Source organism: Felis catus, chromosome E1 (assembly GCF_018350175.1).
Source record: "Felis catus isolate Fca126 chromosome E1, F.catus_Fca126_mat1.0, whole genome shotgun sequence".
In the NCBI taxonomy this organism is placed as follows: domain Eukaryota; kingdom Metazoa; phylum Chordata; class Mammalia; order Carnivora; family Felidae; genus Felis; species Felis catus.
In genome coordinates, this window is record NC_058381.1 from 39,140,069 (window position 1) to 39,164,424 (window position 24,356).

General features: G+C 48.5%; 1 protein-coding gene and 1 long non-coding RNA gene across 8 annotated transcripts in view; one reads left to right on the forward strand and one right to left on the reverse strand.

The window, feature by feature from the left end:
- CDC6 (cell division cycle 6) overlaps positions 1–24,356 on the forward strand; it is a 45,319-nt gene that overhangs the window by 7,776 nt on the left and 13,187 nt on the right. For 3 of the 7 annotated variants that reach the window (XM_019817833.2, XM_019817832.3, XM_003996826.6), the window contains exons 2-12: positions 878–1,065; positions 2,140–2,421; positions 2,545–2,744; positions 3,238–3,413; positions 3,819–3,925; positions 4,359–4,498; positions 5,395–5,495; positions 6,644–6,708; positions 9,000–9,202; positions 9,615–9,755; positions 10,290–10,998. In XM_019817833.2, the coding sequence (XP_019673392.1) occupies positions 891–1,065; positions 2,140–2,421; positions 2,545–2,744; positions 3,238–3,413; positions 3,819–3,925; positions 4,359–4,498; positions 5,395–5,495; positions 6,644–6,708; positions 9,000–9,202; positions 9,615–9,755; positions 10,290–10,379 (1,680 nt within the window). In that variant the 5' untranslated portion in view covers positions 878–890 and the 3' untranslated portion in view covers positions 10,380–10,998. Of the gene's footprint in view, positions 1–2; positions 119–877; positions 1,066–2,139; positions 2,422–2,544; positions 2,745–3,237; positions 3,414–3,818; positions 3,926–4,358; positions 4,499–5,394; positions 5,496–6,643; positions 6,709–8,999; positions 9,203–9,614; positions 9,756–10,289; positions 10,999–24,356 lie in introns of those variants that run through there. The other 4 variants (XR_006589327.1, XM_045044210.1, XM_023243620.2 and 1 more) reach the window with 4 other exon arrangements.
- LOC109494360 lies at positions 2,305–16,793 on the reverse strand. The gene is made up of 3 exons (XR_002149203.2): positions 16,617–16,793; positions 13,064–13,240; positions 2,305–2,601 (listed from the first exon to the last, which is right to left on the reverse strand). It is a non-coding gene; the product is annotated as an uncharacterized LOC109494360 (long non-coding RNA).

Genomic DNA, 24,356 nt, shown 5'->3' on the forward strand with positions numbered 1-24,356 from the left:
GTACTCAGCCTTGTGAGGTGGAGAGGAGAGGATTGCTCGGGGAGGCCTAGGGCCCAGGAGGCAGCGGAGTTGGGAGAGCGGCTACGGCGAGGGCCGCTGCTTCCCCCTGAGGCTCGAGGTGAAGTGAGGGGAGAAGAGCTCAGATCGTCGGAGGTCTGGGGTCGGAGTAAGAGAAGGGAGTAGCCTGGCAGTCGTGCGTGGAATAAAGGGTCTGAATGTCGAAGGAGGGAGATGTTTCGGAGTGGGGTTGAGAAGGTGTGGCGTGAGGACTGAGTGCAGGGTGGAGGGAAGACCGTATATATGTCAGGGTGCTGGGCCAACCTGGTGATAAAGACACACCCCGTGCCCGGAGTGAGGGAATTAGAAGTCCTGTAGAAGTCAGTTAAGATAAACTTTTTATTGCATCACTCAAGTGGTTAAGAATTTGGGCTCTGGAGCCAGAATGCCTGGCCTGCTATGACTTTGGGCTTTTGTGCCTCTGAGTTTTCTCCTCTGTAAAATAAGAATAGTAAGAGTGCCGACCTCTAGTGTGTAAAACTTAAATGAGTCAGTGCCTAAGGGGCCCCGAGCTGGCTCTGTCCGTAGAGCATGCGACTTGTGATCTCAGGGGTCATGAGTCGGAGCTCCACGGTGGGTGTAGAGATTCCTTAAAGTGAAAATAAAATGCTTATAACAGCGTCTTACACATAGTAGGTAGACAGCAAGTGTTTGTTATTATTGCTCAGATTTGGATGTGAAGTAGAACTGAATGCTAAAATATTGTTATCACATAATTTACTTATGAAATGTTGCTCATCGTTATAAATTCCATGTTAGCTACTTTTCCTTCATTTTTTACATATTGACAGATTGCCCTGTTCCCTTTTTTTATATCCAGCCGTGTTGCCATCATGCCTCAAACCCGATCCCAGTCACAGGCTACAATCAGTTTTCCAAAAAAGAAGCTGTCTCGGACATTGGACAAAGCTAAAACTTCTGGTGACACCAAACTAGAACTGACCAATGTCCAGGCCTCACGCCGTTCTTGTGTAAAAATTCTGCCTCTCAGCCCCAGAAAACGTCTTGGTAAGTTATCCATTATAGAAGTACAACTTTTTGCCTGGTAGCTCTTTGTTTGTTTAGTTTGAGAGAGAGAGAGAGAGAGAGAGAGAGAAAGCATGAGTGGGGGGAAGGGGCAGAGGGAGAGAGAGAATCTTAAGCAGGCTCCACGCTCAGCACAGAGCCCCACTTGGGGTTTGATTCCCACCACCCTGGGATCATGACCTGAGCCCAAATCAAGAGTCAGGTGTTCAACTGATGGAGCCACCCAGGCGCCCTGTGCCTGGTAGCTCTTGACCTCTCTTTCCTCAATAATAAGATGCCTATTCCTTTGAAGCAGCTTCCTAAGTTCATTTAAGACCACTGTGTTCTTAAACTAGTTAAAAAAAAAAAAGACCACTCTGTTCACTTTGGTTATTTCCAAAATAGTTGCTAAATTCATTTACTGAACTTCAGAGTTAAGCTCCGTGTTGAGGTCACTTTCTGAACTGCTTAACAGTTCTGGTATTCAGTTCCTTAATTTTGAACTTAGTCGTCAGTGTTTTAAATGACCTTGCAGTTATTTATATAGTATTTTGAAACTTTCACCTCATTAATGGTGAAATTAATAGAAGCAAAATAATAGAAGATTGTTTTAGAACAGTAGTTGGTAATCCTGTCTTGTTTTAGATCTTTTTTTGTTTTTTTTTGTTTTTAAATGAAGGGTGATGTGGCAGTATCTAAAGACATTTTTGGTTGTCACAATTGAGGGAGTGGCATAGTGGATAAAGGCCAGGGATGCTGCTGAACATTCTACAATGCACAGGATAGCTCCCTACAAGAATTATTTGGTCCAAGATCTCAATGGTGCCAAGACTGACAAACCTTGTTTTAGAGCAATGTTAAAAATTTCATCCCACTAAACCCGTTTGCTTTCTGCCAAATAGTAGTAAGATTCAGTGTGCCATCTGGTGGCCAGTATTTGCTTCTAGATGAGAGGCATTTTATTTTGGTGGTTTTGATTATGGAAATTTGACTCTTGCTGAGAAAAGCAGAGATGTTCCAAGTCCTTTTACTATCCACTACTATGAATGGCCATATTTTGATTTTAATATATTTCAGGTGATGATAATCTGTGCAACACTCCCCATTTGCCACCCTGTTCTCCACCAAAACAAGGCAAGAAAGAGAATGGCCCCCCTCGCTTCCATACACCTAAGGGGCGCAGATTGGTGTTTGACAATCAGCTGACAATTAAGTCTCCTAGCAAAAGAGAACAAGCCAGAGTTCACCAAAACAAAATACATTCCTCAGTTCGAAAAGGTCAAGAGATTACAACAAATTCTGAGCAGAGATGTCCACTGGAGAAAGAATCTGCATGTATGAGACTGTTCAAGCAAGAAGGTTCGTTCTTACATGTCAGCTGTTAGTACAACCTCATAAACAAGCTGGTGACTCCAGATGAAACCCAGTGGATCTTCTTAGTCTCCTCTGTTGTATCTAATTGTCCTTTCACGTTTGACACAGGCACTTGCTACCAGCAAGCAAAGCTGGTCCTGAATACAGCTGTCCCAGATCGGCTGCCTGCCAGGGAAAAGGAGATGAATGTCATCAGGAATTTCCTGAGGGAGCACATCTGTGGGAAAAAAGCTGGAAGTCTTTATCTTTCTGGTCCTCCTGGAACTGGAAAAACTGCCTGTTTAAGCCGAATTCTGCAAGACCTCAAGGTACACTGAAAGTCTGAAATATGAAGCTCTTGCTAAAATGACACTTGGTTATTAAGGGTTAAGAAAAAGTAGACATGCTTAGGAGATTGAAGTCTTCCCTCAAATAAGATGTTTTTAGTTTCATTGTCTAAATCTTTTTTTTTTTTTTTTAATTTTTTTTTTAACGTTTATTTATTTTTGAGACAGAGACAGAGCATGAACGGGGGAGGGTCAGAGAGAGAGGGAGACACAGAATCCGAAACAGGCTCCAGGCTCTGAGCTGTCAGCACAGAGCCCGACGCGGGGCTCGAACTCACGGACCGCGAGATCATGACCTGAGCTGAAGTCAGCTGCTTAACCGACTGAGCCACCCAGGCGCCCCATCATTGTCTCAATCTTTCTAAATGAAAGTAGAACTTATTCTCTTACATGCATTTAACTCCTCAAAGACGCTTTAGGTCCCATCAAACCTTTATCTGAGGGCAAAGTATCTCTCATGTTTGCATTTTTCTAGAAGGAACTGAAAGGCTTTAAAACTATCATGCTGAATTGCATGTCCTTGAGGACTGCCCAGGCTGTATTCCCAGCTATTGCCCAGGAGATTTGTCAGGAAGAAGTATGCAGGCCAGCTGGGAAGGACATGATGAAGAAACTGGAAAACCATATGACTGCAGAGAAGGGCCCCATGATGTAAGTATTGCTCTGCTGCATGTTGTTCTATAAAAATCTGCAAGGTCTGTTGCCCACAAACTCATATTCTAGTCTCTTGAATTTATCAGTTTGTATAAAAAAAGAACATTTCCTATATTTGCTGTACAAGAGGTAGTTACATATGCTTAAAGGGAAAGAAGAGAGGAAAAATACACGTTCTAATTTTAAATTGGAAAAAATGTTTTTAAACTAATTGCTTGAAAAACCTGTATGTTACTTTTATGTGATGGTGGGGGGTTATCATTGTAACAGTGACTGAAGAGAGGACAGCTTATGACCTCCAAACTGGTGTCAGCTGTAGGAATGTGACTTGAGTCAGCCCAGATCTCACAGATTGGAGAGTTAAGGTGAACATGGATACTAATCACTTCTCTTTATATGTAGTGTGTTGGTGTTGGACGAGGTGGATCAGCTGGACAGCAAAGGGCAGGATGTGTTGTACACGCTGTTCGAATGGCCATGGTTAAGCAATTCTCGATTGGTGCTGATTGGTTAGTGTTCAGTTGCTAATGTTACAGGATGGTTCTAAAGAATTCTTTTTTAATCGCTTCATCTTATCTATCACCTATTTTATGTCAAGCCAGCTTTCTGCTTTCTTATCAAAATGAAAGTTACTACAAAATAATAGTAGTTTTAACCTAAAATCAGTTTTGTGAAGTCTGAATAGAAATGCTATAATACTTCATTTCAAAGACCGCTGATTTTTGGACTATCTGGTCCTATTTATTAGTGAACAATTCTAAACCTAACTTGAACAGAGCATTCTACATCTTACCTAATAAGTATGGGTGGAGGGTGGGTGGCAAGTGAGAAGCAACAGTTAGAATGCTGGATTATAACTAGAAATCTTGTTCAGCTTTCAAAGGGTTTAGTTTTCCTTATAGGTGATTTGACCGTGATGATTGGTAGTATTTATCTCCTCAGGTATTGCTAATACCCTGGATCTCACGGACAGAATTCTGCCAAGGCTTCAAGCTAGAGAAAAATGTAAGCCACAGCTGTTGAACTTCCCACCTTATACCAAAAATCAGATAGCTGCTATCTTGCAGGATCGGCTTGATCTGGTAAGTCCCACCTACTGTACCCCATTATGTATCCCTTGGATCAGCTCTGGAGGGGAAGCCTAACAGTCATTCTAAAATATTTTTGCTTAGATTGCTTTCCTTAGTAGGGAGTTCTGGTGGGCCATAGTGAGAACATTTTTATATGAATTTCCACCCAAGGCTCCGTTTATTGGGTGCCTCAGTGTTGGAATAAAAATAAGAGAAGAATCACTCAATACTGTTTTTTCCTCTTTTTTTTTTCAAGTTTATGTATTTGTAGTAATCTCTACACCCAATGTGGAGCTCAGACTCATGACCCTAAGATCATGCTCTTCTGAGTGAGCCAGCCAAGTGCCCTTAATCCTTTAAAAGAAATTTTTTTAATGTTTATTTATTATTAAGAGACAGAGAGAGACAGAGCATGAGCATGGGGGGGGGCAGAGAGAGGAGGAGACACAGACTCTGAAGCAGGCTCCAGGCTCTGAGCTGCCAGCACAGAGTCTGTTGTGGGACTCGAACTCACAAACCTCGAGATATGACCTGAGCAGAAGTCGGATGCTCAACCGGCTGAGCCACCCAGGCGCCCTGCCCCTCAATCCTTTTTAAATGGCCTTTAAAAATAGGGCCTATGAAAAAAACTTTCTCTTGAAAATTACCAAATAGATTTTATTTTAGTTTAGTTTTGCTAATTTCTGATTGCTTTTTTTCCCCATTCATGAACCTCAAGTACATGCTTACAGAATGCTTCAATGTGTGAAATTTCCATTTACTTTATGAGCAAAAAAGGCATCTCTTAGATCCTAAAGGGTGGCCAGTCAAGTTTAGACTTAACATGAAAATATGTATATCAGGGACCTAAATTACAGAGAGGGGGAATATTATACTTCATGTTGTCATCCCCTATGTCTTGTCCAAAGGTATCTAGAGATCAGGTTCTGGACAATGCTGCAATTCAATTCTGTGCCCGAAAAATCTCTGCTGTTTCAGGAGATGTTCGAAAAGCACTAGATGTTTGCAGGTGAGTTATGGCACTGTCGGCTACTTTTATTAAAAAAAGAAATGATGTTAATTGTCTCATGTAACTCAAGTGAATGTGGCTTAAGAGGCTGCATTCTGCCACTTTTTACACTCAGAAAGGAGGACTTGTTTCTCAGTGGGGAGCTCTGCATTTCCACCGTGTTAATGTCTGAAACATTATCAGTCCATTACCTACAGAGGGAGAAACAAATGAGATGTTGCTGGCACTCCCTGTGGTGATTATAGATTGGTTAATTACATTTGTATTAAAAAAGACTCCAGTTTACTTTTCCATTAGCTGGTCTCAAGCAGGTTTATTTATGGACCTGAACCATCTTTGCCTTTAGACTTTTTTTTCCTTCCTTTCCTTTTGTGAGCACCCCTTCCTCCTGTTGGTGGTCCCCCACAGTTGTACTCTAGACCTCTCTCTCCCTTCCCATCCTCTGCCCCTCCTGCTGGGGAAAGCCTCTGTGCTGACTGATGAAATTTCTTCCTTCCCAGTAGGGACACTGGGTCCATTAAAATGATACTTGCTGTGTTGGCCCGCTGGTCCAACCTCCCCCTACTGCCATGCAAAAGATCCAGGCCTGGCTTATGGCTTCCTGTGGGCAAAGTACTTTGGAGACAGCAGTGGGAGAGTAAGCTCTGCCTATTGCTAGATGGCATGATCCTGGATTTGAAAGTTTCCCCTAGTCAGCAAACTAGTTGGGTAAAGACTGCAACTATGAGCAATTGTCATGTAGGCTGGTGTGGTTTAGCCTACATGTATCATATGTATATGTAGCCAAGGAGTCCCCTTTTAGCTCCAGTGCGTATGGGTGGTACTGGCTCTCTGTAGTCAGTCACCCACCCACATATCCTCTCTCCTATCCATGACATTTTTTCCTTGTTCAGAATGTTATTATTGGCCACATGTATGATGACCTACTTGGCATCTATAAGAGGAAACCATATAGTGTTGAAGTTTCTCAGATTCCCTGGTCCATGAAATTATTTCAAGGCAATTAAGTCCCCTTTAGCTGAGACATAACCCAGCTTCATTTAGGGGCTTTGAAATTATAAAACATGTGTCTGTTTTTGAGCTTGGTGGTTTGGTGTGGTGTTTGGTTTGGCTCAGCCTAAATTAATTTTAGAAATATTTTTTTATAGGAGAGCTATTGAAATTGTAGAGTCGGATGTCAAAAGCCAGACTATCCTCAAACCGCTGTCTGAATGTAAGTAGTTTATCTCCTTCCCGTCTTCCTTTATAATTGGAAGCTTAACTTTTCTGAGGAAAGGGGTAGAAAGATGAAATGAACACAGTTAAATCCACACTTATCCTGTTCTGTATTCTCTGTTTTTGGTCAATTTCATCTACTTTACTTGAGTCTGGCCTGTCAGTACTGTAGTCCATGCATTGCTGGAAATGAGCTCCGCAGGGTGTTATAGAAATGGCTGGGTCATAGTAAGTTTTCTTTCTAAACTCTAGAAATGAAAACTGTAGACAATAAGGCTTGCCCAGCTTCTCTCTGGGTTCTTGTGTTGAGTGCACTTTAGGTCTTGATATAGGTGAAAAGAAAGCCCAGTAAATAAGAGTCAGACAGTGAGAGAATCTAGTTCAACTTGGGATATCTCAAGCCTTTACACATGTGTAGGAGGGTGAAGATACAAACATGATATTGCTACAGTGGGCTGTTAGAAAAATGACAAAATTAATTTTCCTTTCCGTTAGCTTTGTTCTCTTAGTCATGGCGGATGTAAAATGGCCCTGAACTACGTATCTTGTCAGTATTTTAATATCCAGTGTTAATCTTTAGAAACAAGACAGTCCGATTTGATTGTTTCCTCTTTCACTCTTGCAGTGGTTGAGAGTTATCAAAATTGTTTCTAGCACTATAGTTCCATAGAAAACTCACTTTCTTTTCTTCCCTTCCCTTCCCTCCCTTCCCTTCCCTCTTTTCTTTTCTCTCTTCTTTTCCTTTCTTTTCTTTTTTCTTTTCTTTTCTTTTCTTTTCTTTTCTTTTCTTTTCTTTTCTTTTCTTTTCTTTTTTTTCTTTTCTTTTCTCTTCTTTTCCTTTTCTTTTCTCTTCTTTTCCTTTCCTTTCCTTTCCTTTCCTTTCCTTTCCTTTCCTTTCCTTTCCTTTCCTTTCCTTTCCTTTCCTTTCCTTTTTTCTCCCCCCTCCCCTTCTCTCCCTTCCTCCCTTCCTTTTCACCAATTTGTTGAAAGGAAACCAATAAAAATATTTCAGAAGTAGCCAAATTCAGAGCGTATGCTAATTAATGGTAGGTAATATATACCAATGCATAGATTAGGTTATTGGTTTCTCTTTAACTTTTCAGATTATTCCTTTTCCTCAAGCAATAACATTTAGGCTTGTCAGTGCCCCTGTGAGCACCACTGGCACACACATAGCTAAAGGAGGTTGTAAGCTTCTGGCATAAATTATCAGACTAACTACACTCCTGTCTTTTGACCTCTGGTATATGTGATTAGCTTTTAATGGCTCCAGAAAGCTATTCGGAGGCTGATTTCAACTAAATATAAGAAGGCACTTTCTAGTAAATAGCAGTAACTGGGCTTCTTTGACACATATGTGGGTTCCCTAGCTTTGAAGATATTCAAACAAAAGCTGGATAGATGATCACTGGTTGGGATTGTTTGGGGTAGGAAGCAAGAAGAGACCTCTAAATTCCTTTCAACTTTAAGATTCAGCTACTTGATCAGTGATCTCCAGTTTCTCTACTACCGCTAGTTCACAGCAGCATCCCATTTGTGGTAACAAAATAGAAGCAAATTGCTTCGGGGTGACTGCACGTGGTCTGAGGAAGTAACTTAGGCAAAGGTTGTTACAGAGCAAATCCCTCCTCTGTCCAAACAATGAGGCCACAGTCCTAGGCATCTCGTTGGCAGTTCCCCAACCTCCCGCCTCCGAGATGGTGCTATCTGCTAAGATATCCAATGACATTTTCTCAAGTGTTGCTCTATTGTAGATCAGCTTAGGCAAGTGAACCAAACCTCAAAGGTCATTTGGGGAGGCTATCTAGAAGAATTATGTAGGATTCCCTTTACTGTCCACATTTAGCCACTCATTTGATTCAAGATATTAGGTAATTCTTACAATTTCTTTTTCCTTTCTTAATTACCATGCACAATCATCCTTGCCTTAAGGTTCTGTTCTTTTTCATCTTCAAGATACTAAGAACTTCCAAGGCAGAATACAGTAGTTTTCTGTCTAGTCCTTCTTTCCTGAGGTGGATTTTGTCTCCCTGACATTAAATTGCATTCCACAGGATAAAATAGCTTGCCGTTCTACCCAGAAAGAGGAAAACCCAATTTTCCAAGTCATCATATTTTTAAGGATAGCATTGTCTCTCATCCTTTGGCTTCTAGTCACAGAGTTGGAACCTCCGCTTTTGCCACCACATGACTGCACTTGAATTTCTTTCAGCTAAAACTTAGTATTATCTGTCTCGATGCACACGATATTTTAAAATTTTAATTAAGCTTGATTTATTTACTTTTTAGGTAAATTGCCCTCTGAGTCACTGGTTCCCAAGAGGGTTGGTCTTATTCACATATCCCAAGTCATCTCAGAAGTTGATGGTAACAGAATGACTTTGAGCCAAGAAGGGGCACAAGATTCCTTCCCCCTTCAGCAGAAGATATTGGTCTGCTCTTTGCTGCTCTTGACCAGGCAGCTGAAAATCAAAGAGGTCACTCTGGGGAAGGTGAGTTGAGAATCTGCTTTGCAGAGCAGATATTGTCCAAAAGGCCTATTATGCTCCAGCTGATATGAATTAAAAATGGATTTTTAACAATAAGAATAAATATTGGTACCATATAAAAGGCAACTGGCTTTATTTCCCTTGGGTTGTGGTTGAGAATTTCCCATTAATTTCCTCCTCTCCATTTCTTCCTCTCCCTAAGAAATATATAGAGCTCCTGTCCTGCATTACAGTACAGTCTGTTGGCAATGTCTACAGTGTGCCTCTTCGAGGATTTGATTGAAAAGAGGGAAAATTAGGGTATTCAGATAACCTACAAATGTGAACTCACAATTAAAAAAAAAAAAAAAAAAGATTATAAAGTTACAAAAGATAGAACTTTTAAACAACTTTTGTTCTTCCTTATTCCTCCCAGTTACATGAAGCCTATAGTAACGTCTGTCGCAAACAGCAGGTGGCAGCTGTGGACCAGTCAGAGTGTTTGTCACTTTCAGGGCTCTTGGAGGCCAGGGGCATTTTAGGATTAAAGAAAAACAAGGAAACCCGCTTCACAAAGGTACAACTAACTGCTTCTTTGTGATAATGCTTTTAATTGTCATGTTTTGGAGAGATTACCTTTTGCTAAAGTAAAGATTTAAATATGACCACAGTTAGGTAAACAATTTTTTTGTTAAGTAGAGTTAAAGATCTGTGAGGATGGGGGGCACCTAGTGGCTCAGTCGGTTAAGCTCTGACTTCAGCTCAGGTCATGATCCCACTTCAGCTCAGGTCACGATCTGGTAGTTCGTGATTTCAAGCTCCTTGTCTGAGCTGTACTGACAGCTCACAGCCTGGGGCCTGCTTTGGATCTGTCACTCCCTCTCTGCCCCTCCCCTGCTTGCACTCTGTTTCTCAAAAATAAACAAACATTTTTAAAAATTAAAAAAAAAAAATCTGTGAGGATGGGGCAATGGTATGGATGAAGCATTCTCTGCGGGCCATTGACTTCTTGCCTCTTGTGACAGAAGTTCAACATGGTAGAAATGTGTGTAATAAAAACTTGACTTTTGTGAGTTCTCCACCATGAAAAGTCCTTTTCTCTTCTTTCCAGGTGTCTTTGAAGATTGAAGAGAAGGAAGTAGAGCATGCTCTAAAAGACAAAGCTTTAATCGGAAATATCTTAGCTACTGGATTGCCTTAAATTCTTTTCTTTTATACTAATGACGCTACCTGAAAGTATCCAGCTGGCATTTAGAGATCTCTGGAGTCTTCATTTTAGTACTTTATCCATTCAGTGGCATTCAATGGTAATTTGTGAAAACAATATGACCTTTTTTTAACATGAAACTGATAAATTTTAATCTATGGATTCATGAATATTAGTGCAGAATAATAATTTGGGGTCTTATTTTATGCATTAAAAATTACCAAGTAGACCTTTTTTAATTATATTCACTACCTCCACCTCTTGTGTATCTCTAACCAATATGCTTATATTGCAGTACACAAGATTTATGTTGTGGAATGTGCCTGTATTTACCTCTTAGTTTCTTCAGACATTGGCATATTTTAAAGAACCTTGGGGCTAGAGTAAGAAGAGAGAAAAAGGATGTTGCAGGAAAATAAGCAAGTCCACGTGGAGATCTGGAGATTTGATCAAAGAATTTCTTTCTTTTTGGAGGATATTGTGTTTGTGTTGCAAGTGCTTCCACAGTGACATTTTAAAGACTCATTGAGCTTCTTGGGCACTCCCAAGGCTGTGGGGGTGGTAAAGGGACAGTAACTGTACGGATTGTGAATATATTTATTTTCAAGTTGCATCCTTTGTCTTTTTAAGCATGCACATTTCAAGAGAACTCAGACTTTCAGAAAACCATGTGAAAATTTCTCCCCAAACTGTCCCACAGTCTTAGCTGCCCTCAGATGAAGCCACTTGTTTCCAGATGCTTTCGTTTGGGGTTGGATTTTCATCTGAGCCTTTTCATCTGAGCCTCAGATTTTTCCAGTCTTATTAGATAAATTAATCCATGTGGCTACTCAAGTCTTCCCTTTGCTTCATTTGGTTTCCAGTGGCATTCAATGGTAATTTGTGATGGGGACACCAGAGGGCACCATTATAACACTGACTACCTTAAAACTGCAGGCTTGGGGCTGGGGTAGTTTTGAGGGAAGGGGGAGAAAACCAGTTTGATCCCTTTGGGAGATTACTATACTTTTATAACTCAAGCAGATGCTTGGAATGCAAACCATGTGCGATGTGAATGGTCTCAGAGCCAGTGACCAAGTCTGTGCTCACTGAGCTCTTTTACCTCTCGGACAGGACTTGAGTTGGGGAACTTGATATTGTACAAATGATCTGTTGGCCAGTGTTTCATTCATGCTGCCCACTGTATCCTTGTAATGTGATCTGGGCCACGGCAGATGGTATGGGATAGAAGAAGGACATGCAGAGAGAGCCCTCTGAAATGAACACTACCCACCGGTGGGTGTGGCAGAGCATTGTCTGTACATGAGAGTCTGAATGTCGTTCTCGCCTTCTCACCTTTACCAGGTTACTCCCTCCCTCTGAGGGTCATCTGTGAGTGGAAAACACAGTTCTGTACCTAGAAGCCTGAGAGTGTCTGGGGCTACAAGGGTTAACAAGCATAATTGCAAAGATTGTCCGAAGGCTGATGGAAAGCAGAGACTGAATGGGATTGAGAACAGATGCGAGGCTTGATTTAAATTACATTTTATTGGATGCTGCAGCCTTAAGAGACGTGACTGCTTTACAGTTTGTTTCCACACTGTGGGCAGCTGCTGTCTGTTCTGTGTCCACAGTAGGATCCTGCCCAAAAAGGAGCGGCCTCCCCACCTCGTTGTGTTTGAGGCTTGGCGCCTTTCTCTTAACTGTAGGGCTTGAGTCAGGAACATGGCTTGACTCGCAGTGGGGCTGCTATGTATCCTCCATGGCTCTGAGCCAAGATCGCATTTGCAGATTCAAAAGGGCGAAATTTCTTTCCCCTCTACCTCTTTTCTCTCCCTTTCCCCTGGTATTTGGAAATAGGGTTTTTTGTGTACTGGTTTGTTAGTTTCCTTTCCTTCAGTTCTCCCCCCACTGTCAATTTCTAGGTCATTGCTGCTCTTAAGACTTCAGCAATTGGAACAGGGTTGGTTCTGTCAATGATGCGTGAAGCAGACTTAGAGTCCCTGCTTGGCTTCCACTGCCCTTGTGGGAGCAAAAGCTGATGTATGTTTGTCAGTGAAGTCTTAAGTGTAATTCAGACAGCCAGAGAGCAGACTGAGAGGAGGAAGAAAGTGCTTTTCTTACTGGCGTTTCTCACTGAAGCTGAGAGCTATGGGAAGGTAGTGGGATTTTTAGAGGGATGGGCCGGACTTGTGGTTACTAGTTTTTGCCAGGATTGTAGCCTGTTTCACATAGAGTAGTGGCAAAGATGCTGACCTACATTCTTCCTCTTGAAGGTGGTGGGGTGTGTGTCTATATCCTGATTTATATTTCTTCACAGAAGCAGATTAAGCTTCCGTAGAGTGTTGATGGGTATTGCCATGGAAAGAACATAGACACAATAAAATTGGTGTGTTTCAACCCCAGAGCTGCCGCTGACATTTCTGGCTCAGTGAAGACTTGCCTGTGGGTAGATAACTAACTGGCAAGAGTGTGTGAGGTCCAAGCTACCCAGAGATCAAAAATATTGGCAGAGCTCTATTTGCTACCCACCCCCCATCCACTGCTCCCTGCCTTTATTAAGTGCCCTTTTAAGATTGACCAATAAGAACTGGGAGGTAGGATTGAGATACTTCTTGAGGATCTTCAAACATATCTATTGAGAGGTGTTGCCTTGACTACCGAGGGAGACCAAAAGAAAGAGCCAAGATGTTACTTACCTTTGTGTCTGTCCCCAGCACCTAGTACAGCGTTGGGTACCTGGTAGGTATTCAGTAAACAGTCATTGAATGGACGGATAAATGAACCAAGGAAGACACTGCCTTTTCCTCCATCTCGAGGCCAGTTATCAGAAGGTAAACACTGTTGGTGTTTCTGCACGGAGGTGGAGCAGGGCCCTGTAAAAGAAGGGTGCTCCATCTTACAAGATGTGTCTTGACACATTGTGGAGCGTTTATTGGTCTCACAGATGCGTACCAATCGCTCCCTCTGATGTAGTGGCATTTTGCTTGAGGCAACTTCCACACTGCTCCCAGGAAGCCTCGGGTTTGGGGAGAGGGAGTCCTACCCATGGGCTGGGAAGATGGGCACCTGTCTGGATGTTACCTAGTGTCCCTAGGGATTGGCCGGAAGCTTTGCCTCCATTTGGCAAGGGATCAGGGAGGAACACACCTTTGGTGTCCCACTTTGTAACTTTTGAAGAAAGTGGTGATCTCAGGTTCTTCCTGAAAATCTGAGGTGCCCTCTAAGACATTCCCCTTCATGCTGCAAACAGCACTGGTCTCCCTCTTCTCAGAAGTGCATTCTGTAGGGGGAGAAGGTGTGCCCTCTGGCCTCCCTTGATTTTCAACCCCAGCCCCAAGGCACTGGCAGTAGAAGCTAATTGGGTGCAAGGGGCCTGGGTAGAGGCTGTCTGAAGACTGGGGAAAGGAGAGAGCCAGCTCCTTTTTTAAAAAGCTCTAATTGAGTTCTGAATCAGCCTCCCTCTCTTTGATCCCTCCTCTGTTTCCCACACTGCCTGAAAGAGCTAGATCAGCACTTTATAACAAGGGTGCGCCTGCTCCCCACACCGCCCCCCTCTCCCGACGCGCTCTCCGCTGCCGCCATCCACTGCTTGTCTCCTTCAGTTAAGATAATGAAGATGCTGAGAGATAAAATGTGTATTTAATAAGGGTGGGGGTAGGGAGGCGGAAAGGGGCAGCCAGGGCCTTCCCTAGTTTGGGGCCTAGCCAAGACTCAAGCTGAAAGCAAAGCTGGAGTAAGACTTGGCCCCAGGGTGTGGGGGTTTCTGGGCCTCAATCCAGCTGACTTCACTGCCTGCTGTTTGCCCTAAATTCCCCCACCTCCACCCTCTCACCCCCACACTCCTTTCTTTCCTCTCTCCTTGCTCCCCATGGGGAAAGGGAATCTTGCTTCAACTTTATTTTCAGCTGGTAACTTGGCCTTTGGTGCGGTGCCCCCAGTCCCCGAGTCAGCTGCAAGGTCGGGCTAGGGCAGCCCCCTCTAGCTAAGGCCTGCAGAAGCCTTGGGTTCGCGGTGGGGGGTGAAAAAAAGCTGGAGTTAATGAAGACCAGCTGCTAGTCTGGGTTCTGCCTGCAGTTAGCTGGAGGCCAGCCTTTGGTGGTGGTTGAAGGTACTGGGGTGCGTGACCTCCGTCCCTGGGCACAAGGATATCCTGTGGCAGCTGAGGCTTGCGCTCCTCTCTGGGCTCGGTTTTATCCTTAGTTTGTAAGAGAGGAGTGCGTTTCCCTCTTGCCCTACTCCTCCCCTCTCCAAATAACACTCGCCCTTATTGGGCTTTATAACTGTAGTGGCGGCCCAGCTGAGATCTGAGGATCTCCAAGTTCTTTTGTAAACACTCATTAACTGCCTGGGAAGAACCAAGAGCCCTGGTTAACAGCTGGGAGGGAACTGAGGCACGTTAGGGAGAAAGGCTTGACCTGAGCTCACCCCATGGACTCCACCCTGGGGCCTCCATCCTTCCTGTCTAGCTCCTTTCCTCAGTAATTCCTATAAGGGGGAGAAAGATGTGGGTGAAACACTGCTGCCCTCTCCCCTTCTAGGAAGAGGCCATACTTTCTCCCTGCCCTCGAATCTGTCCCTGACTACCTCCTGCCCCACAGAGTCCCTTCACCCCATGACACTTTCCCTGCTCTGCTGCTGCTGCTGGAGATGCATGCAATTCTCCTTGCAAAATACTCTCACTCCAGCCCTCTGCAGCCCTCCCATCCACCTTTCCCTGGCCCACCAAACCCAAACCCCAGTGCCTCCTTTTGAGGTACTTGGGAAAATCACCTATCCTAAACTGGGCCTGTAACCTTGAAGCTGATCTAATTGTGCTAAGAGGTCCCTCTGTCCCTTGTATTTATCCTAAATGGTAGCTGGGAAAATACTTTCTTTACTGAATTCATTCTGGTAAAGTTTCAGGATTAAGGGCTGGGCAGCGGCACTGGTTGACCCCTATGTGTTCTGAATCTCGTCCTTCTGCTGACAATTGCCATTTCTGGTGATAGGTGTAACCCAAAGCCCCCCAGCTCCACCTGCTCATACTCTCATCTGTATGTGCATGTCTGCCCACTTTAGCACACTCCCAGGTACACACACCCTAGCCAGGATATGAAACTACCAGTTTCCAACTGCTATGGATGTCTCATCGCCCTTTTACTTGTGGGGAAATCGCCCTCCCCTCCCCTGGGTGGCGTCCTAGGTACTTAGGAATAGTGGGGAGGGATGGGGAGATTGTGCTATGTCTCTGAGGGGCGGGATAGGAGTGAGCACCTGTCCAAAATGCATACCTCCATCCCCAAATTCTCAATGGCTAAGTGGCTTAACAGGAGTGGTAAGGAAGGAAATCTTAACCCCCATCTTCAACATCAAAGCCCAAATCATCTGCTAGGGGCAGGAAGGAAGAAATGTCCTTTTCCTCTTGTCAAATATTATCCTATCTTCAGCTAAAGTCATCCATGTGCTGTGTATTTGAGACTGAGGACTGTTCCGGTCTCCAGCCCATGACTGAGACACCCTGCTTTCTCCCAGTGAGTTCCTTCTACCCCCCCCCCCCCCCCCCCCCCCCCCCCCGTCAGTCAGCTCTGCACCCGCTGACCCAGCCAGGGCTGGTGGAAGAGGGCGGGGAGAGCTTACTGTTTGGCGAGTGGCCTTTAGGACCCAACGGAAACCCGTGCCTCTTGCAGCAGCCTAACCCAGAAGCAGGGGGGAATCCTGAATCGAGCTGAGAGGGCTTCCCCGGTTCTCCTGGGAACCCCATCGCCCCCTGCCAGCACACACCTGAGCAGGTAGGACCGCGCACGCCCCTTCCCAATTCCCCCTCGGCCGCCTTCCGCCGGGCTTCTCCGCTGCTGATCTGGTCGTTTCCCTCTCGCCAGTTCAGGCTTTCCCCATCCCTCCTCCCCCACTGATCTCTGTGGTCCGGGGAGGTGGGAGCCTGGGAACAGTGGGGTGTCTGAGAGCTCGGAGCCCCCCGCACCCTGCAGCGCCCTTCCCGCGCTCCCTCCCAGGCATTCCCCGATCTCAGGCTAAGAATGGAAAGTGGGGGGAAGGTCTGCCCAGGCCCCACGCCCTTGCACCCTCCTTTGCAGTATTGCCTAATCCCCCTTCCCCCACCTCACCTCGACAGGAGAATTTACAGTGCTGGGGTGATAGTGGAGGGAGCAGGAGAGGAACCAGAGCCTTCCAGGGGGATTTGTCTCTCGCTTCCTCCTGGCCTCCCCGCCCCAAGAGCTTGGGACTTTGGTTTGCCCCCAACTCCCTACTCACCTTGTAGGGGAACTAATACCCCTTTCCAGATCTCACACTTAGGTGGCTAAAGGCTTTGCTGGAGGGTAGTGGAGGTTGTGAGCAGTTTTCGGTGACCTGTTCCTCTAGGGAAAGTTCTTTCATTCTTTCAGCTTAGAGCCCCCATCACTGCCAATACCTCAGCACCTATTGCAAAGAACCCCCCCCTCCAACTACATGTGTGTGTGTGTGTGTGTGTGTGTGTGTAGACCATGTGATTTTAAATCTACAAGCTTTGGATAAAGGTGGCTGCGTGCATTGAAGGGGAGAGATCCCAGAATGTGGCCCAGGCCAGAACAGGCTCAGCCCAGATGGCTGGGGAAGGGGGTGTGGACCAGATCTGGGAGGCCACCCAGCCATGCCAGCTCCCTGGGCTCCTTGGCTTTCAGAGCCTCAGGCTCCTGGTGTTACCCCAAAGCTTCTGCCCTCCTGCAGGCTCTCTGGGAAAGGGTTGAATGGCACCTACTGTTTACAGTGGCTTATTTTTCCCTCCAGCTGGGGGCTGACAAAGCCTGCTCTCTGAAGATCTAGGGCATCTCATTCTGGTTTAGTGGGTTTGCAGGAGGGGTGTATGACCTGTCAGAGTAACTGTGTGAATGTGTGTATATCGCCTCTGAGCAGAGCCGACTGGGGAGGAGAGTGATAGGAAAGACTGGTCACACTTTGGGGGAACCCCTCTAGCTCTCGGTGGTAGAGTGGGCAGCATGTCCCCTGTCCCCAACTGTGAACTCTCGCTAGGTGTGGGGTGTGCTTTGCAGTCTCCATGACTCCTTGGATCCCCAACAGGTTGGTTTTGTAGGAAAGGGTGGATAATGGAGTGACTTCAGACTTAGTTCTGCTCTTGACCCAGGAAGCAAAGTAGAGATTCTGAGTGTGAACAGGTATGTGCATTTGTACTGAAGCCTCAGTTTTCTTTCCTTCTTTCTTTCTCTCTTTCTCTGTTCCTTTCTTTCTTTCTTTCTTTCTTTCTTTCTTTCTTTCTTTCTTTCTTTCTTTCTTTCTTTCTTTCTTTTTCTTTTCCTTCCTTCCTTCCTTCCTTCCTTCCTTCCTTCCTTCCTTCCTTCCTTTCTTTTTTTCTTTCTTTGACAAAGAAGGGAATTTATTTCAGTGAGGCTAATACAAGGAAGACAGCAGACTAATGTCTCAGACTATCTCCCTCAGTTTCTTCATTTGTAAAAATGGCTATTGGTAGCAAGCCCCGCTTGCCTGATAGGGACACCTCCATAAAGGCCCCATAAGACAATGTATTCTAAAACCCAGTGCAAATGGTAGTTTCCGCTGGGGTAGGAGTGGGGGTTCTAAGATGGGATTCTGTTCCTAAATCTAGGTCAGTCTCTCTGCTTTGGCTTTCCCTCGCCCCAATCCTTGCCCATCTGGGGGATGGTGGAATCAGGCAGGCTATTGCCCTAGGGGCTGCAGAATTACCCTAATGCCGGTGGTGGCTGTTGCCAGAGAGCCTGTGGTCAGAGAGGACAGATCTCTCTACTAGGCTTTTCTTCCTCTGGGGCTCCACCTCTTCTCCCCTGAGCCCCGTCTCCACCTTCCTTCTGCCATGCCTGCTCAGCGTCCTTGTCCCCGTCTCTCCCCTGCCCAGTGGCCTCCTTGTCCGGCTCACTGGACAGGGGCCCTAATCGGATTGGACAGCTGAGATATGTGTGGCGGCTGAGAGCAGGCGGGAGGGAAGCCAGTGGGAGGATGGTATGAGGGCTGCCCCTGGCACTGTCCAGGCCTCCCAGGCACCACCTTGGTCCTGCGGACTCCCGGCTTGGCTTGGTCCTGGGGAAGGGGTGCCAGAGGAGGCTAGGAATGAAGATTAGGGGAGGGGAGAATCCACCCAGGACCCCAGGACCTCTTTGATCTCCGGTGGCCTAAATGACACTATCTCTGACCGTGACCTGGAGGAGAGGACAGCAGGTGAGGGCCAGGCTGGCTCTGCCCCCTCCCCCATTCTCATGGCCCTGTTTTCTTCTCTTCTTGTTTGGAAATGTGTTCACTTTCCCCATCCAGCCCCTTTGGCCAGTTCCCCCTTATGGGTCACATCTGGGAGCTGCTGGGGGCACCATGTGTCTGCCTCACTCTGGGCTGTTTCCTCCCCTCCAAGGTATTTCTCTCATTCACTCTCTGGGCTGGGCGCCAGGACTCCTGGGTTTCCCGCCTGCCTCCTGGTGCAGGGCTGTCCTTCAGGCCTCCAGAGAGTCGCTAAGCTGGTTTCCTTCCTCCTGTGTGGGAAGGGCCTTCTCCCTGGGCTGGGAGGTGTCAAGAATCCCAGGTGGGATAGGGGTGGGAGCACCACAGCCCCTGGCACTGTGTACCCCAACTCCTCCCTCCCAACCTCTGACTCAGCTTGGGGGCAACACATGCCCTGCCTGGAAGGCATGGCCTGTTCTCGCCTCCAGGCTTTCATCTTTATATGTGGGCAGCCCAGATCTTCTGCTATTCTTTCAAGCTTTTTTTCTCATGGTATCTGGGGGTGGCCATCGAAACCCCTATGTCTGTACCCACACATTTTGGGGAGCAGAGGATTAGCATAATTAAGGCTGGGGCACTATTTTGTCTTCTCTCCAGCTGGGCCAGGATGAAGGAAACCAGCACAAACTTCCCCATGCCAATTCCCTCTGCCCTCAAAAGACCAGTCAGTGGAGCCAGGCCCTGCCCTCTCGGTGCCCACAATGTGGTTGGCACTGATTTGTCAGAAATTGGGAAGGTTTCCCTCTAGACTGCTTGCCTCCGCTCTCCTCCTCTCAGAGGGCAGGGACAGCTCTAGGATGGCAGGCACTTATGGGCAGGCCTCTCCCCTAGGGAAGGGGTGTGGGATGCCCCTGAGATGGCCAGGTTGGCACTCTCCCCAGGCTGGAGTCCTGGACTTGGTTTGGAGCTGGGAGTTTGTGGGGGAGAGCAGGACACGGGCCTCCCTGCCCCCCTCATTTCCTGCTCTTTGGGCAGCTGTGGGCGAGAAAGGCTGCAGGGACTATTTTTAGTCGGTCTGTCCCCTGGCAGGAGGGACGTGCAGAAAAGCACGGGGCAGCAGAGGGGCTGGCCAAGGTGAGGGTAAGCAGGCAGGCGGAGGAGTGAGGAAGAGCCAGAGGGGCAGCAGACAGGGCAGAGAGGCACGCATTGGGCTGGGGCAGGGTCTGGCAGAGAGGGTCCTGACCCAGGTAGATGGGCTGGGCTGGGATGAGGAATACTGGGCACCCCTTGGCGGGTTCCCTGTCCTGCTAGACTTAGAACTCTGAAAAGGCATTAAAGACCACTTAGACAATCCCTCCCCCTTGTGGAGGAGCAAACAGGCCTGGGGTGGGGGCAGGATATTCCTTGCACTAGGACATTCAAGCAGTCATCTGGCTGCACTGGGACCCCTTGCACCCATCTTCTCTCTTCAGGGTCCCTCACCACACCTGGTTGTGTCTCCCTCCCCTGCTGCAGCAAGGAGGACCTGGTTGTTTCCTTCTCTGCTTGTTTATGCACCGTCTCCCGTAAACCCCAGCTTGGTTTGTTTAGAAGTCTCCGCTATGTGGAGAGAGCCTGTGTCCAGGCTGGAAGGAGGTCAGGGTTGGGGTTTGTTTAGGTGGCCTGTGGCCACTGGTGTGAATCGAGGTGCTGGGCATCTGCCAACAGGCTCACAGGCTGGCGAGTCTGGGCTTAGAGACACCTCAGGGACGGGGCATCCAGTCTCACTCCACCTTAGAGACCCAGAGAAGGCCCGGATTTGCCCGCAGTCCTGAGATGAGCTAAGGACAGACCAAGGACGGGAGTTTTGCAGGCTCTCCAGAGCCCCCATCCGGCCCCCCGGAGGTCATCCTGGTTGTTTGCCAGTGCCCCCAAGAAAGGAGGGGCACAGGCAGAAGAGTGGGTAGATTACCAGAGGCTTCCAGCCACAAGTCAGAAGTGAGCCCTCCTCCAAGGCCTGGGGGCAGAGCACCTGGTTGAGCTTTGGGAGGAGAAAGTTCAGGAGAGAGTTGCGGTCCCTCAGGACTCAGTCTCCGGTCTCAGTCTCACCCCCCAGGGCCACCATGTTGCACAAAGACTGTGAATGGTGCCCCCTGGAGTTGTTCAGGGCCCTGCCTATGGAGTCAAACGTGGTGCTTCTGTCCCCCACCTTCTTTCTTTCAATCAGCCTCAGATCCAGCTGGAAGGAGGTGTTCCAGGTGGGCTTGAATCCAACATTTCCTCCCCCACTCTGCCTCCTGCCACTCTGTCTCTTATTCCTCTGTTGCCTACCCCCTCCCCACCAAGCCTGGCACAGTGGGCCACAAATTGTGGTGCAGGCACCCCTCCCCCCTCTCCATTCAGTCTCTATGTCTCTGGGGGCTGATTTATCCTGCCCCCCCCCCCACTCCTGCCTGCCTTCAGGCCTGCTGCAGTGTGTGAGAAATCAGTAGTGCAAATGGATTGAGGTTGTTCAGCCAGTCCATTCCCCTTGGGCCACCCCCCCCCCCCCCCCGCAATCCTCCTGGGACTTGGAGAGTTACCCAGTCCCCTTCTGGCTCCACATACACAGTGATATACACACCTAGTGGCTGTAGCTAGAGCGCTGAGCACAGGAATTACTCTTTCTGTCCATCGCTGCCTCTGTCCCTCTCATTCTCTCTCTTTCTCTCATATACTGGGCTGGCCTTAGCATGACAAATACCCTTGACCATTTATTTTCTAGCTTGGGTGGAGTGGGGGTGGAGGGCCTTAGAGAGCAGTAGGCTGCCAGCCAGAGGTGGGGGGAAGCAGGTGGGTAAGGGAGACGGGGCGGGGGGGGGGGGGGGGGCGGGAGGACTAGCTGGGGAGGGATTGGGTGACAGCCCACCCCATCAGCCTCTGGTAACCCAATCCCTACACCCCACCCTCCTGATTCCCCTCCTGTTCAACAGCTTCAGCAGCTGCTGGCAGAAGCAGGGCTGGCAGAAGTGTGTGTGACTGCATGTGTGTGTGTGTTGGGGGTGGAGAGGGGCTGTGGGGGCAGGAGGTGCTGCCAGGACATGTTAAAGGAGCCGCACAGCCTGGGTACGACTTGGGTGGCAGGAGGAGGTGGGGCTGGTGGGAGAGTGGGTGGTGAATGATGGCAGGGGGCAGGCTGCAGGGGGGCAGGGCAGCCTAGGGGTCTCACAGAACTTGTCTGCACTAGAACAGGGCCTGGCAAGCTGGGGGTGGGCAGTGATGAGGGGACAGGGGCGGGTACAGCTGTGGCTAGCCCTAGGATGCCTGTTCTTCGCCAGGGGGCGCATGTAACCATGGAGGACACAGCCTGCCCCTGTCCCCAATCCCTGGGCTGTGCCTGCTGGGCATCACAGTCTTGGTGACTAAGTCACTTCTGTCCTGGGGCTGGCAAGGTGCCAGGCTCAGCTCTTCTCGGTAGGTGAGTCACTGCCCTGGCATCTCCCCCGGATGCAGCTGAGTCACCGGGCTGTGCCTGCTGGGCAGGTGGGCACCATGCTTGGGGTGGGGTTGGGGGACCATGTATGTAGCCTCCGGTGTCTTCTCTGATCTCTCTCTGGCATGTCCTGGCCCTATCCACCACCTTGCAGCTCTGGTGTTTGTCCCATGTGCTCTATTGAGGGGGTAAAGAAGGAAGCAGCGTGGTACTGAGTGGAATGTTTGATTCGGAGTGAAGGGGGGGGGCGGTTGAGAAGGGGCCTGTGGGTCAGAATCTTAGCTCTGCCGCTGGCAAGCTGTATGACCTTGAGCAAGACAATTTCCTTTTCGTACCTCAGTCTCCTCATCTGCACAATGGAAACAGGAGCCGTGCCCCAGATTACCCTTCAGTTCGAATCAGAGGGAGTGGGGAAGTGAGCGTGCTTGTGGGAGGAGCTCCCCCAGGGATGAAGGGGGCGGAGGGCAGCCAGGGATGGGAAGAGGAGTCAGGGGCTGGGCTGGTTCCAGCAGACATTTCCCACACGGCCTGCATGCAGGTAGTCTCTTCTCACTCACTACCAGTGTGGTGCTATTCTTGAATAGGAGCTCCCCACCGGCTGTGAGAGGGAGGCCTTGTTTTGCTGGAATTGTGGGCCCTCCTGGGGGGGGGGTGTCTCAGGGCTATTTTGTATCTCCTTTGAGTGCTGCGGGCTCTCTAGGGTTTCCCTTTGGAGAGAGATCCCTGTCTTGGGAAAACAGTGGCTCAGACTTCTTCCCCAGCCCATTGCCTTCTGTATACAGGACGGGAAGGGCAGGCCCCAAGAGGAGTGTCTTTCCTAAAGAGTGAGGAGCCCCCTGGCCTGTGGCTTTTCTCAGTCTGATAGTCTCCTGCTGCCTCCTCCACTTTTCTCCCCTCCTGTGTAGGGTCCCTGCCGGGTGGGGGTGGGGACCCTGCTGGGGGTCCGGCACAGCTGGAGTTCAGCTGCTGTAGCTTGAAGACTCCTGGCCTCCCACCTGGGGACCTCTCCTGTTTCCTGGAGTCAAGGCTGGGTAGGGCTAGAGCCTGGACAGGCAGTACTGGGTGCCCTGGACAGGGGGAAAGTGCCCCAAAGGCCTGTGGGCTGTGTGCTTGTACATCTGGGGCCAGTCTTCTGTGCATGAGTGTCTGGCCCCCTGTGGGGAGTGGGTGTGTGGGTGCATGAATTTCTTCCTCCATCTGCACATGGGCCTACTGCCGTGTCTGTTCAGGAGTGTGCCCCACACTGCCTCATGACCTTGTGCATGCACAAATGCCTGTCTTATATGTGCATGTTCTGTTTGACTCAAGGATGTGGATACATGTGTGCTCTGAATATGCATGTGGGTGTGCATATATGGGGGTCCTGCATGTGCGTTTACACATCTGAATCTCAGTGTGCACGAGTGTACCTGACCCTGTGTGCTGGCACGTATATGTGAAGGCCTTTCTTCGTGGGAGGCAGTGTACCCGTGTTTATGCACACTTGCATTTTTGTGTCCATAGCTTTAGCTAGAAGGGATACTGGCAAAATCTAGGGCAGGAAGAGCCTGTGTGGGCTAGGGGTGGCTGGTGCTGAGCCCCCTCCCAAGCTGGTCTCACCCGGGGCAACGCCCCCTGCTGCTGGTTAGGCTCAGGCTGGAAGGCCTGGGCGGTGGGGGGGGGGGGGGGGAGGTTGGGGGGGAAGGGGTTAAGCGTCGGCGTCCACATCTGGGAGCCATTGGCGCATTCCTGCCCGCTGAGCGCATGTTTGCGGATGGATCTGGACGGGACAGGACGGGAGGGGCTGGGCGGGCGTTTCGCACCGGTGGACGGAAATCCAGACGAGAGCGCGAGAGCGAGAGACAGCCGGGCCTGGAGGGCGGGAAGGGGCCTGGGGAAGCGCTGCCCCAGCGCCCTGTCCCTGAGCCGGACCTCAGAGCAGATCATCCCACCGACCAGGCTTGTCCTACTTTACCAAGGCTGGGGGGCTAAAGCTGGAGGGAACAATCAGATACTCCGATTCTCCACCCAGCTGTGCAGCCGGTGTGATGGTGGACAGAACCCTGTGTCCACTCCCGACCTCCTGTTCCTCGTCTGTAAAGCGGGGGCCGTCGGGCCGGTGGCTTTGAGAGCTTTGCCAGCCGGGTCAGGCTGAGAGTCTTCCTCACTGGGGTGGAGGCCTGGGAGTGTGACACTTCCCCTTCCACTGGGAAGTCCTGTGGGGGCACTTGTGGCCACTTCTCTGACAGGGGAGGGGGGTGGTGTTGTTCCTTAATGATTTTTCTTCCCCCCAGTAGGCTGCTACAGGTGGGGACGTGATCTTTCCAAACGGAGCAGCAGGCTTGAAGGGGGCCTGTGGCTGTGCTGGGAACTGGGGTCTCTGC